Source organism: Phaseolus vulgaris, chromosome 1 (genome assembly GCF_051622355.1).
Source record: "Phaseolus vulgaris cultivar YP4 chromosome 1, ASM5162235v1, whole genome shotgun sequence".
In the NCBI taxonomy this organism is placed as follows: Eukaryota; Viridiplantae; Streptophyta; class Magnoliopsida; order Fabales; family Fabaceae; genus Phaseolus; species Phaseolus vulgaris.
The window spans coordinates 7,518,792-7,531,312 of NC_143498.1; the positions used below are offsets into that span (position 1 = coordinate 7,518,792).

General features: G+C 34.4%; 2 protein-coding genes across 4 annotated transcripts; one reads left to right on the forward strand and one right to left on the reverse strand.

The window, feature by feature from the left end:
* The first annotated feature begins 755 nt into the window (after positions 1-755).
* On the forward strand, positions 756-8,160 carry LOC137813365 (C3H4 type zinc finger protein). 2 transcript variants are annotated; one of them, XM_068615557.2, is made up of 7 exons: positions 756-1,280; positions 1,377-1,426; positions 1,568-1,656; positions 1,764-2,397; positions 2,613-2,738; positions 2,821-3,100; positions 7,364-8,160. In XM_068615557.2, exons 4-7 carry the CDS (start codon positions 1,790-1,792, stop codon positions 7,595-7,597), a joined length of 1,248 nt encoding a protein of 415 aa, XP_068471658.1. In that variant the 5' UTR covers positions 756-1,280; positions 1,377-1,426; positions 1,568-1,656; positions 1,764-1,789; the 3' UTR covers positions 7,598-8,160. The 2 variants fall into 2 exon arrangements, with proteins under 2 accessions (XP_068471658.1, XP_068471659.1); XM_068615558.2 differs by having other exon boundaries at positions 818-1,280; positions 4,233-8,160.
* A 1,832-nt stretch (positions 8,161-9,992) lies between these two features.
* LOC137813367 (polyadenylate-binding protein-interacting protein 5) lies at positions 9,993-12,521 on the reverse strand. Of its 2 annotated transcripts, none has more exons than XM_068615559.2 (3): positions 12,393-12,521; positions 11,286-11,749; positions 9,993-10,531 (listed from the first exon to the last, which is right to left on the reverse strand). In XM_068615559.2, the coding sequence occupies exons 2-3, from the start codon at positions 11,706-11,708 to the stop codon at positions 10,370-10,372; spliced, it is 585 nt and encodes a 194-aa protein (XP_068471660.1). In that variant the 5' UTR covers positions 11,709-11,749; positions 12,393-12,521; the 3' UTR covers positions 9,993-10,369. The 2 variants fall into 2 exon arrangements, with proteins under 2 accessions (XP_068471660.1, XP_068471661.1); XM_068615560.2 differs by having other exon boundaries at positions 11,286-11,753; positions 12,393-12,503.

Consider the following 12,521-nt stretch of genomic DNA (forward strand, 5'->3'; position numbering starts at 1 on the left):
AGAAAATTTAAAGTCTAAAATTATGAGAAAAAACATTTCGTCATTTCATATGAATCACTTAAAAATAAAATTATTTTTTAATTTTTAAAATTAATGTCAAGGGACAATTTTTATATGCAAACTAACCCTCACTTTTTCCTTAACTTCTTGTTTTAAGGCCTAAGCCACAACCTTTATGATAGAGGTTTTTTTGGGGAAAAAGAAAAAGAAAAAATGAAAGAGCACTGAATTTCACAGATCAAATAAAATAACATCTATTTCCAGTCACTCTCTTCCCTGCTCCACTCCACTTTAAGCAACTTCGTTCCTTGGTAAAACCATCATTCTCTTGCATTTACCATCAAATGAATCACAACCTTAGTATGAACTCCATCACACTCTCCGATCCTAAAACCATCTACGAAAGAAGAAGAGAAAAAGTCCAAAGAAGAAGAGAAGACCAAACTATAGAAAATAAAAGAATAAATTGATTAATCAATTCAACATTTTTCTTTTGCATTTGCATGTTATTTTTTCTTTTCAACTTCAACTCATCCAACTTAAAAATGGTGGATACACACCATTTCTGCTAATTTCTATAATAAAAAAATAAATGAAATGATAAAAGAAAATTAAAATATTCCATATCAATTAAAAAAGTTATCAGTAAAAATAACACAAATAAATATTATTTTCTAGAGTTTCAACCAAATTATTTAATTTAAAAAATTTATTATCCTAAAAGTATAAAACTTATTTAATCCGAGTCTTAATTTGATTCTCTTACAAAAAAAAAAAAAAACAAAACAAAGAGAGTTACTTCCTACTTCTTCCTTCTGTACCTTTCCCTTGTCATCATTTTCGAAGAAGCAAAAGGGAAAGAATAAAAAAAAAAAAAAGAAAAGGGAAAGGATACTGCAAGGTAACACCGCAAGGAAGCAACGGAAGTGTGCATGACAGCCTTTATCTGATTGTGACGTCCGTCATCGTCCCCAAACTCCATACGGCGCCGTTTCCCCTTCATCTCTCTCCCTCCCTTCTTCCCTCTCCGATGCGCTTCTCCATCTCATTCCGCTTTCTCCTTTTCCTCGCGCTTTCCTTTGCTCGCGACTCTTCCAGTCAACGCCACCGTTTCGCCCCTTCTGATACTCCTTTTCTCGATTCATCCGCATAAACCACTCTCCTCGCACGGCTTCCTTCATCACTTTCTCACTCCGCTACTCCCTTTCATTCCGATTTTCCTTCAACTCTTCTCTGGAATCCAGCCAAATCGCCAACTCTTGTTTCCTTGAAGAAAACACGTATTCAATTTTCTTTTCATTTCCTTTTTTTTAACTGTTTAGGTTTTCAATTTCATCGTGTGAATTTATTGCTGTTGTTATTTTCTTGATTTGCAGGTTTCAATCCTTGGTTTTTTATTCATGTTCAAGTCGCTTGCCGGAATTAGGTTAGCTGATGTTCCTTTCTCGCTTTACAAGCAAAGCAACTGTTTGTTTTCAATTTAGGTTAATTTCTTTAACATATTGATATGTTTAGTAAAAGATGAGAACTATGTATGGTTTTGGAAGTGAACTTTGCTTCTTCACAGATTTACGAATGGAGGTCGCTGACTTTGAAGCATCCTGATTTTGCTGTTGCAAGGAGGAGAGTTTGTTTTCAGTCAAATTGTTTTTAAAGGTGGTGTATAATGTGTGTGTGTGTTTCTGGGTTAATCTATGATTCCTTGATGGTGGAGTTAGATTAGATAGATGTTATTGTTATCTCACCAGAACGATGTCTTGAAGGTCCGGGCGACACTCTGCCGTAGTTGATGGAGCGGCCTGGGAGCACCAATGGCAGTCAGCATGTGATAGAAATAGCTGGGAGTTCCGATGCTTCCACATCATCTGCGACACATCATGATAGGAGTTTTAATGGCACAGATGTGGCGCTGCATGAAGAAAGAATTACCGGTGCAAGGACGCCTCTATCTCAGCCTTCAGTTTCAGTCACTAGTTTATCTAATGGGTCTAATAGTCGGAATTCCTCATTCATGAGACGCGGGGATACTCGTAGGAGTAGGAGTCCTGTGCATTCGGGGTTGTGGATATCGATTGAGCTGGTCCTCTTAGTGAGCCAGATTGTTGCATCTATCGTTGTTTTGTCTTTGTCAAGGCATGAACGTCCACGTACTCCATTGTTTCAATGGATCATAGGTTATGCTTCTGGATGTGTTGCTACCCTTCCTCTGCTTTATTGGCGGTATTATCATCATAACCATATGAGAGAGCAAGATTCTTCTCAATCAAGGCAAACATCTCCTCGGATTAATGATCCTTCAGGGACACTCCTTTTCAGTTCCAGAACTAATGGTGGAGAAGATGGTCAGGCTGTTGCATCCTCCAGAAGCAATCAAGCTTCTGTGTTGATGAATAGAAGGTAGTTAATAAGATACTACTGTCAATTTTTTTATACAATGTTAGAATGGCACCTTTTTCCTTTTTTCTTTCGTGGTGAATTCAATTGTATCAAAAATTGTAAGCTTTAGGCTTTAGAGTTATATTAAGTTAATGTGCATTCATATGTTGAACAAAGTTTGTTAGACACATAATAGCTTATAAAGCTGCTAACTCCTTGTTATTCTTACAACACAGAATGAAGACTCTAGTGGAATACTTCAAAATATCTTTAGATTGCTTTTTTGCTGTATGGTTTGTTGTTGGAAATGTATGGATCTTTGGGGGACGTTCTTCTGCTGATGAAGCTCCTAACTTGTACAGGTATAGCCTTTAATTCACTCTTGCTTTTAATCGTCTGTTTTTTTCAGTCATGAAATTATATCTGTTTCATTTCACTTGGCAGGTTATGTATAGTGTTTCTTGCCTTTAGCTGTATTGGTTATGCTATGCCCTTCATTCTCTGTTCAACAATCTGCTGTTGTCTCCCATGTATAATTTCCATTCTTGGGGTTAGAGAGGATATGCCTCAAAACAGAGGGGCAACTTCTGAATCCATTAATGCTTTGCCAACGTACAAGTTCAAGATGAAGAAAAATAAAAAAAATGGAGAAGGCAACTCAACTGAAGGTGGAGTTGTGGCTGCAGGAACTGAAAAAGAGCGAGTAATATCTGGAGAAGATGCGGTAAGTACCATCTGATTTTATATATCTGTGTGTATGTTACACTTTAAGTCATCTTAGTATAATTGAATTTCTGAGAAGTGGTGAGTGTTTGTAAACCCTCACTTAGTAAAGTGTGTTTTAGGTGAAATAGAGGTGAAGAAGAATAAAGCCCCAGATAGTTTCTGTTAGTGACGTCAAGTAGTTAGGGACCTCAAACTGAATTAGTGGTGATAAGATAAGAAGGGGGGAATGGGACCTCTAATTCTGGTAGCTGGGAAAAGGAGGGAAACAAGAGAATGAAAAAGGGGTGGAGATTGCATTGTATGACAGGTTATGAGAAAAAGGGAGAGTATTTGAAGGTTTCAACCTTCTGACAAGAGGTACAATCCAGACCATGTTTGTAAAACATGCATTTCCATTAATAGTGATGGAAGAGTAGGAAGGAAGGGGGAAATGATGAGATGCTGGATGAACAAAAAAAAAGATGATCATAGTTGTAAATCATGCATGACAGCACTGTGATTGTAGGATAGTGGACTGGAGATCTGAGAGGTATAATGATATGATATATGTATAAAGCTGTGATGTATGAACCATAGAAATGTATTATTTCTTTCTTAGATTGCTAGATCTGTGAGGTATGTACAATGATATATGTATAAGCTGATGGCTTTGCACAGAAGCAACTAACTGTTATGGTTAATAGTACTATAACTGAATCCTAACTGATCAATAACTGCCAACAATGATAGATCTACACGAGAGGATGGTATATATCCATCATTCCCCTGCAAACATAGGTTGAGTTGGAAGAAACCACTTTTCTCTAAGAAGGTGAAATCATAGGTCTTAGAGTGACTTGATGAGCACACATAAGTTTGCTCTGCATCAAGGACACGTTTGACCAAAGAGTCTTGTTTTGCACCTTTTCATGAACAAAATGTATTTCTATTTCCATGTTTTTGGTGTGAGCATGTAGTAGGACAAGATTATGACATTACTGGACTGCATTTTGGTTGTTGCCATAAACAACTGAAAGATGGAACTGATAGTTCGAGTTCAGTTTGTTATGATTGAATCCAGAATGTATTCTACATTAGAATGCAATGTTGCTATAAAAGTCTTGAGAATTGGATTCTCTGCATTTTTGCAGCTTTGGAGATAGAAATCATTTAGTCAAGGTTGAGGTGGAAGGACAACATACTCTGAAGAAGGACGATGAGCATCATGACCTAGCTTATTGCACAGTTGGTCTTAGAATTTGGGCTTAATTCAATATTCTAAAATTGATTTGTATAGTGAGGATTGGCTCATGCCTTGTGAGCATTGCCTAAGTCATGTTTCTAAGCCATGTGAGACTAAGCACTGCCTCAGACCTAGCACAATTAAGTTACTGGAATTTGCAATCAAGTAGACCAAATAGACTTCAATTAATGTAGCTTTTCAATGCAGGCCCTCACACTTAAGGCTATGCAACTGGAGTGTTAGCAATGTGGGTGGCCTGACAATAGATCTAAGATATGTTGATACCTTAAAATTCAGGTTTTAAGACCTAATTCAAGTTCATAAAATTGACTTGTATGGTGAGGATTATACAAGCCTTAGAAAGAAGTGCCACTTAGGCCGTATCACTAGGGTAAGAGGACCTAAACATGGTCCCTCACTCAGCAAAATGAAGTGATGGAAGTTGCAATAAAGAAAACCAAAGAATCCACAATTAAAATGGACTGTGGGTGGCTGAACATATGGAAGCTTTCCAACAGTTAACATTTTTAGAACTTCTGTGACCTCCTCCATGGCCTCCTTTATTTCTGCCAGCTTGGTTTCCATGGCCTGGTCATCTGAAATTGTAGAAATTTGAGTATTGTTGGCCTTGAAAAGAATACAAGTGTGATGAGGTAGTGGTCAACATGTTCCTTTCCAATTGGACTTCACCAGTGAGGAATAGAGACTAAGCCTCACCAATTGTGCGAGGATCACTCTATTATTCACTGAAGTGGCAGTACTTGAATCCATTTAGAAGACCATCAAGAACAAAATCGAGACACACAAGAGCCGAAACTGGAGAACCAGCGGAGATTAGTGAATCATCTAGAACTTTGATACCCAATAGATATTCAGACATACTTCTCCATTCTTTGTATTTCTCAGTTCTGATCTGAACTTCGGACGACCTTGGTTCAAGTTTGAGTGTGGAAGAGTTTTTTAATTTCTTCCCAAAGTTTCCCCAAGCATGTGCGGTCTACAACTCTTGTGGAGGTAGATCTGAGAGATGGGAGGAGCCATTCTTCCATTTCAACATATATTTTAAAATTCAAGCATACTGAGAAAATGATATAAAATCACAGAAGAGAGAGCTGCTGGGCATAGAGAATGGGCGAGAAAAGTTTTGCACTATAAAGTTGTATTATTTCTTACCAAAAGATTGTAAAATCTGGGAAGTACAACGATATACATGAGCTGACAGGCTTGCTCGGGGGCAACTAATGTTGTTACAGTTAACAACAGTAAATTAACTGAATTCTAAGTTCTTAACAGCACAGCAACTGCCAACAGATACTATGCTTTATAAGAGACTTTAAATAAGGCTGTATATATCTCTCTGTAGAAGATGGTAATAAAATCTTGATTACCCCAGTTATTGGCTTTGCATCTTAACCCAAAATCCTGCCTCCATCCTAGGGGTTCAAACTAGCTGCTGATGTTACTGAGTTGCAGGAAATATTGCCCTTAAGAGACTTATCCACATTAAAATCATATAAGCTTAGCACACATTAATCACTTTGGGTAATTTTTCAAAATAAAGGGTATAGTATATTTAAAAAAAATATAACCTTCTGGATATAGAATTTTACAATTTCCAAAAATTTAAATACATTGAATTTGAATTACTTTCATTTTAAGTTGTTTAATTTTTCAAATATTTTGTTTCGATGAAGCAATTCAAATTTATTGAATATTAACTTTCTTGTTTGAAAAGAGTATTTTAATTACCACCAAATAACACTAGTGCTATTGATCTAATAACAATTCCCGGAAACATCAACCAAAAAATAACCACTTCAGCTGAAAACATATGGTTGACCTCCATCGAAAATTAACCCCAGACATTGGTTGAGAAAATACTAACAAAAGTCAACTGAGAAATAGACTTGGTCTACATTGCCAGATAATGTCAATAAGAAAACAACGTCTATCAATGTTGATTAAAAAAAAGTTGACTTCGGTGGTCGAAAAATAGTCTCATTGACGTTGAAAAATAATTCTGCCAATGTTGGTAAAGAAAATCTTGACTAAAGTTGGCTGAAAAATAATGGCATACATTTTGATCGACATTGGTTGACAAGCAACCCCACTGACATGAACTGAAAATATCTCAAGGTTGACCTGAAATTTTTTTTGACATTAATTGAAAAACACCATTGATGTTGAGAAATAACATTGGTCTATATAGGCTCAAAAAAACCTCTACATTGATCTATTTAGGCTCAGAAAAACCTTCGTGGTGACGACCAAAAAATAACCACAATACACAAGTGACTTTAACTTGAAAGGAACTTCCTCAAACATTAATAAAAAAAGTGGTATCAAGTTGATAATGTCCAACTGAAGTTGACTCGATGATGTCCCAACCAAGGTTGAGCTGAAGAGAGAATATGGGTAGAAGAGATATAGATTTAAGACAAGAAAAGGTATGAAGAATTTCATAATTTTACTTTTTGGGTGGAATTTGAAATTCTCTAGTTAGTATCAAACTACTCAAGTAAATGATTTGAATTTCTATAAAAAAAAAAATTATCCTCTAAAACTTTCCCATCCGAACACACTATGAGGGAGAATAATATAATTTTAAAAAGTAGAGGGGAGAATAATATAGTTTAATCATTTCTTGGGATAGGATTTAATGTTCCCAACTAAATATCATCCTTAAATTGTCTAGTTAGTTACACTGTTCAGTTATGTTACATTTGCTATGATAGCACTTGTATCTAATCAAAGTCTGTATCTGGTCTATGGACGAACAGATTTAGGCTTGTAGGCTTCTTGGTATGGTAGCGGTTATTTGGTCGTTAGCACCTAATTTTTTTTTATTTGTAGATGTCTCTCATCCATGCCATCAGGTAAAGAAGTTTGATTTAGTGTGGTTGTGTTGAATTAGAGTATTATTTTAGAATAGTGTAAAGTGTTTGAGCCTAAAAAGACCATGCATCAATATGAAGATTTTTTTTGTTTGTCAGCTGCTTATGATTGAAAATCCTATTATTTTTTGTGGTTTTTTGACAGGTATGCTGCATCTGCCTGGCAAAGTATGAAAATAACGATGAGTTGAGAGAATTGCCTTGTTCTCATCTTTTCCACAAAGATTGTGTGGATAAATGGTTGAAGATAAATTCATTATGCCCTCTTTGCAAGAGTGATGCTGGTGAGAACTTAACAGGATTGGTCTCAGGAGAAGATGCCATCCAACATCGGAGTGAGAGCAGGATTGAGAATGACCTCGCGAGTACCTCAGTTTAGTCGATTATATACAAATACACAATTGGATCCACCCTCTCATTTTCCTTGAGAACTGGATCATGTCCTCTGGCAAGTTACTGGAGAGAAAGAACCAGTCACCTTTGGTAATGGTGGGTAATGGTGGGTAACTAATCACCTATTTATGAAACTGGAGTTTGCACAATAAACTGCATTTCTCTCATAGCAAGAAGATGGCCTTCTCAATGAAAAGGAAATAATCTGAAGCCCCTTTTGCATACGCCCAACTTGTACTCTTGTAAAGTCTTTTCTACGCACTTCACTTTTTGGAAGGATGCTTGATTGAGGTCATCCATTCCATATCATTTTTGTTGATGTATTTTCCTTTACTTGTTGAAACTTTACGATGGCCGATACAGGACATACCCGTCGTAGTCTAGTGCTGCAACTAATTGTTCAAGGGACGCTCATCATGGCCATAAACCGTCTGGTATTGACGAACGACGGGAGTTAAAGCGTATGATTTCATGTAAATGAGTTACAGGAATATACACATATATATAACGTGGAGTTATTGCCATTTCCATCATTTGGCAATTGTGTCACCCCTTTGTAAATCTTTTTTTTTCTTCCAATTCGCGAGGATTATTTTAAGGCATTTTACTGCCGATCACGTGTTATTTTGGCCTCATTGATTATTCTTCATAGTAGTTCATTTTGTTATTATTTAACAATATGGGTGAACACATGATATTTTGAACCAGTAATGATTGGAGCCCAACTATCTAGAATTTTACCAAAACTAAAAATAACACTTAATAAATGACAATTGATTTTGTTCTTGGGATACTCTAAAAGTTCACAAACAACATTTTCTTTGCAGTTAAGGGTGGTCCGCATTAGTAAGGTTGGTGATTGGGACTGTAGGATGTCTTTGTTGAGTACATTTTAACATTTTCTTGATTTTTTTTATAAACATTTTCTGTTGAGTTCCATATATAAACGGAAATAGTTCAATATACAATTGAAACAAGTTGCATTGAGAGTTTATTCAAAACCTAAATAATGTCCAATTATCCTAATCAATTAAATGATACAAATAGGTATTTTTATTTATTTTATTTTTAATTTTTTTAAACAAACACTTAATATTATATTTTTAATTAAAAAAATTACACAATTACTTCAAATATATTGTTTTTTCTGAAAAATTATTCCTTCAACAATTTTTCTTCCAATTAATTACTTCTTAAATTAATTATTTTCAAAATTATTTTTAATTATTTTTTTCCCAAAAATATTATTACTCAATGTAATTATCTCTCAATTCTAATTTTAAAAAATATTTATATTTCTACACTTTTATTTAAAAAATATATTTCTCAATTATTTAATTTCAAATCATTAATATTTAATTATTTATCTCTATTTTTTCCTTCCCATTATTTCGAAATGAAAAAGAGAAATTCCTCATCAGAATTCAATTATCCAGGAACTAAATTCCGAACAGCTTGCAACCAATTCATGTTCGGAATTGAGCTTCTCGGGGATCTAATTTTGAACTAACACAGTAGAATACGTTATCTGTGTAATTAAATGGAAAAAATTGAATCATCTATTCTCTTTCCATGTCGCTTCTTTTCTTTTCTTTTCTTTTCTCTTAAATTTGAAGTGAAAGTGCATGAACGGATTAGTTAGGTTTTGGTTCATCTAACTCTTATCTATTTTCATACATCTTCATCTTCTATTAATAGAAGTTCTTCTTCAATATCTTCAATGTCTTCCTCATTTTCTATGGATTTTCTATTTTTATTCGTCTTAGTATTTAAATTTCTAAGACATATATTAACAAAAGACAAACAATTTTTTTTTTAATTTGTTGAACTTCCAAGTTACAAGTTGTAGAAGTTCAAATTAAAAATAATTACATCCTTTTTTTTTAATCAGAGATCCCTCTTATACATCAAAACAATTACAATAGTCATGCACACTTAAGTAGTATCTACCTCTCTTTTTGTTTAAATCATTTTAAAAATTCAAGATAACAGAAAAAATCTCAAGACAAAAAAAAAATCCAAGACAACAGCAAATCACTCTTTATTACATTAAATCAATCTTCACTCTCGGTTTGCAAGGCTTATGTATAGCACAATTCCACAACGCTCTCGCTGAAGTTTTCATGTAGCATAGGAGAAGTGAGGATAAGATGTTCCCATGGTAAAAATTTTAAATCCCAATTTATTACATAATAATACGAAACAAAACGATTCTGTGATTCTTCTTCCGCCCGATACAATTACGATACAGAGCAAAAACAATTGTTCAATCAATTCGTAAACAATTATTCAATCAATTCCTATCATGGGAGGCACGAACCGTATTGTTTTGTGCGAATTGTATCGTGATTCGAACGATACTTAGTACCATCGTAAAAAAGGACAATTAAATATGTTGTATATATCTATTGCAGCAAAACCTCAAAGTTAGCTCACCATGGTACAATCCAGCAAGCAAGTCCACAAGACACTATATTTAATCCATCCCAAGAGAAAATCACCTTTACTTTATATGTTGTTTTTCTTTTACCTCTCTCACACCTCAATTCATGTAATTGAAAGGGGTTCCAAATTACACAATTGCTCAAGCAACTCAAAAAGAAAACATTTCAGACCATAATGACCAAAACAAGACAAAGCTGCGAACTATACAGAACCATTAAATCGATGATCGAGAGATCGCCACCTAAAGTAAAATATTTTGATTTTTACACTTATTTTTATATCCAAAGAAACCAATTATGAATGACAAACCAATTCATAAGACATCGCCTGATGCCATGTGACTAGACGAAGTGCTGGTTTCCTCTGCTACATTCTTCTGTTTTAAGGAAGTAGATTCAGCTGCTAATCCAGATTCTGAAACATCACCAATATCAAGTGTCTCTGGAAGAGTTCCAGAAGATTCATCACCCTCTAACTGAAACACGAAAACGGAAAAGCCTCAAAAGTTAGTTTGCAACTTAACGGGTTTTGAAATTGATCCATTAACACTTGATCTGACTACTATAAGTATCTCCACCTAATGAATGTTTTGCCTTTACATAATTAAACTATGATAATTCTTTCAATTCATTATACCAGAAAATGTTAAACTAACATCAATTGGCACAGATTTTAGACATGACAACATCCATATCTGCAAGGGATATATAATATTTCAGAACAAGAAGGGTGGGAAGCGCATTATATTAAAGCACAATGTATGAAACTCCTTAAATTATTTAGAAAACAGAAAAGCAAACCAATTGAATATAAACTTAAAAAATATCAAACAAAGTTTACAATAATGAGTGGAATTTTAAAAAAACAAACATGGACATAGAAATCTCATATTACTTTAAAGTTCAACAACCATTAGATGGAAACGTTTCTTCTATCCATTATCATCTGGAGAGACAATCTTCAGGAAGAACAAGAATGGAAAAAGAAAGGGGGATCACTTTATTATTTCATCAACTTTTTATTACACATTTAACCAAAATCTCCAATTCAGTATCATAGCATATTACCTGATTCAACATTTACACAGCATGAATAGAAGCTAATATTTGACTATGCTTACATAAATGAAGACATAAAAAAGTTTTGTCAATTAATTAATTGGAAGAATAAAAATGAGGCACTGGATAAACAAATCTAAACCCCAGAAACTAATAACTTTATAATTATACCTCGAGTTGACTGAGCATGTCAATAGCAGCATCCAAGTCTCCACTGTTTACATTATAGACATCTACAAGGGACTGATAAGATATGCCAGGAAATGTTATCCTAAGATATTCCAAATCCATATCCAGATCTTCGGCTAGCAGCTGATTTTCCGCCACCTCTGCCACATTCTGAGACGATGATGTGTAAGAACTTGAGGCAAGCTGGTTTTTTGTTGGAAAAGCTTCAGGGGTAAAAAGCCTTTCTGAACTAGAATTGATAAGTTGCTGATCATTTGTGGCATCCTGACGAGTCTGAAACCAAACACTTCCATCATAATTCTTGGAATCTTTTTCTGTAAAAGTAGTTCTACCATCTGCCCCCCTTTTAGAGAGAGGAACATATGAGGCTGCATACGGATTCAAAGACGATGATTGCGGCCTCATTGAGTTGAAACAGGTGCAGATAAACTATTCTTCTTATTGATCTTCCTTTCCCCACACATACAAGAGAAAGCATCAGTCAACACGAAGCTAAAGTTAATCAAAAGGTAAATTATTTTCTTGGGGCATCTAAAATAAATACAAGAAAGAATCCAAACCTTCAAATCTGAAAGAATCTACAAATGCAAAAATTAAAGAGAAAAAGAAAAAAGATACAGAGTAGAGTATGATTGAACAAACTCTAACCAGCAGACTACAGAGCCAAAACACAAAATATCAACGGGGATTCAATCATTAAATTTTATTGTAACCCTTTTAATAAGTGCATGTGAAAGTAAATAGATTCAATAGAATATGTTTTATCATTCCTTGATGGAGAACTCATACACAAATTTAAAACATCAGATCAAGAATTTATTCTGAGAAGATCAATAAACAAGTAAAAACAAAACCTTTAAAATTTCACTTTTCAGTGATCCCTTTTCAAACACCAGCAAGATCAGGCTAAACTAAAACTTCAATCAAATATCTAAACAATTTTAAAAACATCGATCCAGAGAAGTATTGATTGGAACCCAATAACACCAAACGACAATTTAATCAGCAACAAATGGTAACTAATAAAATTGTGATTCGAATTGCACAGAAAGCAAAAGAAGAGAAAGAAAATGAAAAATGGGAACAAACCAGTAAGAAAGAAACCCTAATTCTTGAGATCGCTGTGAATGGAAAGGAGAGAAAACTATAATGAAACCATTGAGACAAGGAAGTTAATTTTTTTTTTCTTGGCACAACTGTGATTTTGTTAGAAAATCA

What these genes read in the sequence shown, in the direction of transcription:
- LOC137813367 (XM_068615559.2), bottom strand. Translation starts at nt 11,708, where the DNA reads ATGAGGCCGCAATCATCGTCTTTGAATCCGTATGCAGCCTCATATGTT. An exon ending in ACATGCTCAGTCAACTCGAG is followed by an intron (nt 10,532 to 11,285) that starts GTATAATTATAA and finishes TTCGTGTTTCAG; the next exon opens with TTAGAGGGTGATGAATCTTC.
- LOC137813365 (XM_068615557.2), top strand. Translation starts at nt 1,790, where the DNA reads ATGGAGCGGCCTGGGAGCACCAATGGCAGTCAGCATGTGATAGAAATA. An exon ending in TCTGTGTTGATGAATAGAAG is followed by an intron (nt 2,398 to 2,612) that starts GTAGTTAATAAG and finishes CTTACAACACAG; the next exon opens with AATGAAGACTCTAGTGGAAT. An exon ending in GAAGCTCCTAACTTGTACAG is followed by an intron (nt 2,739 to 2,820) that starts GTATAGCCTTTA and finishes TTCACTTGGCAG; the next exon opens with GTTATGTATAGTGTTTCTTG.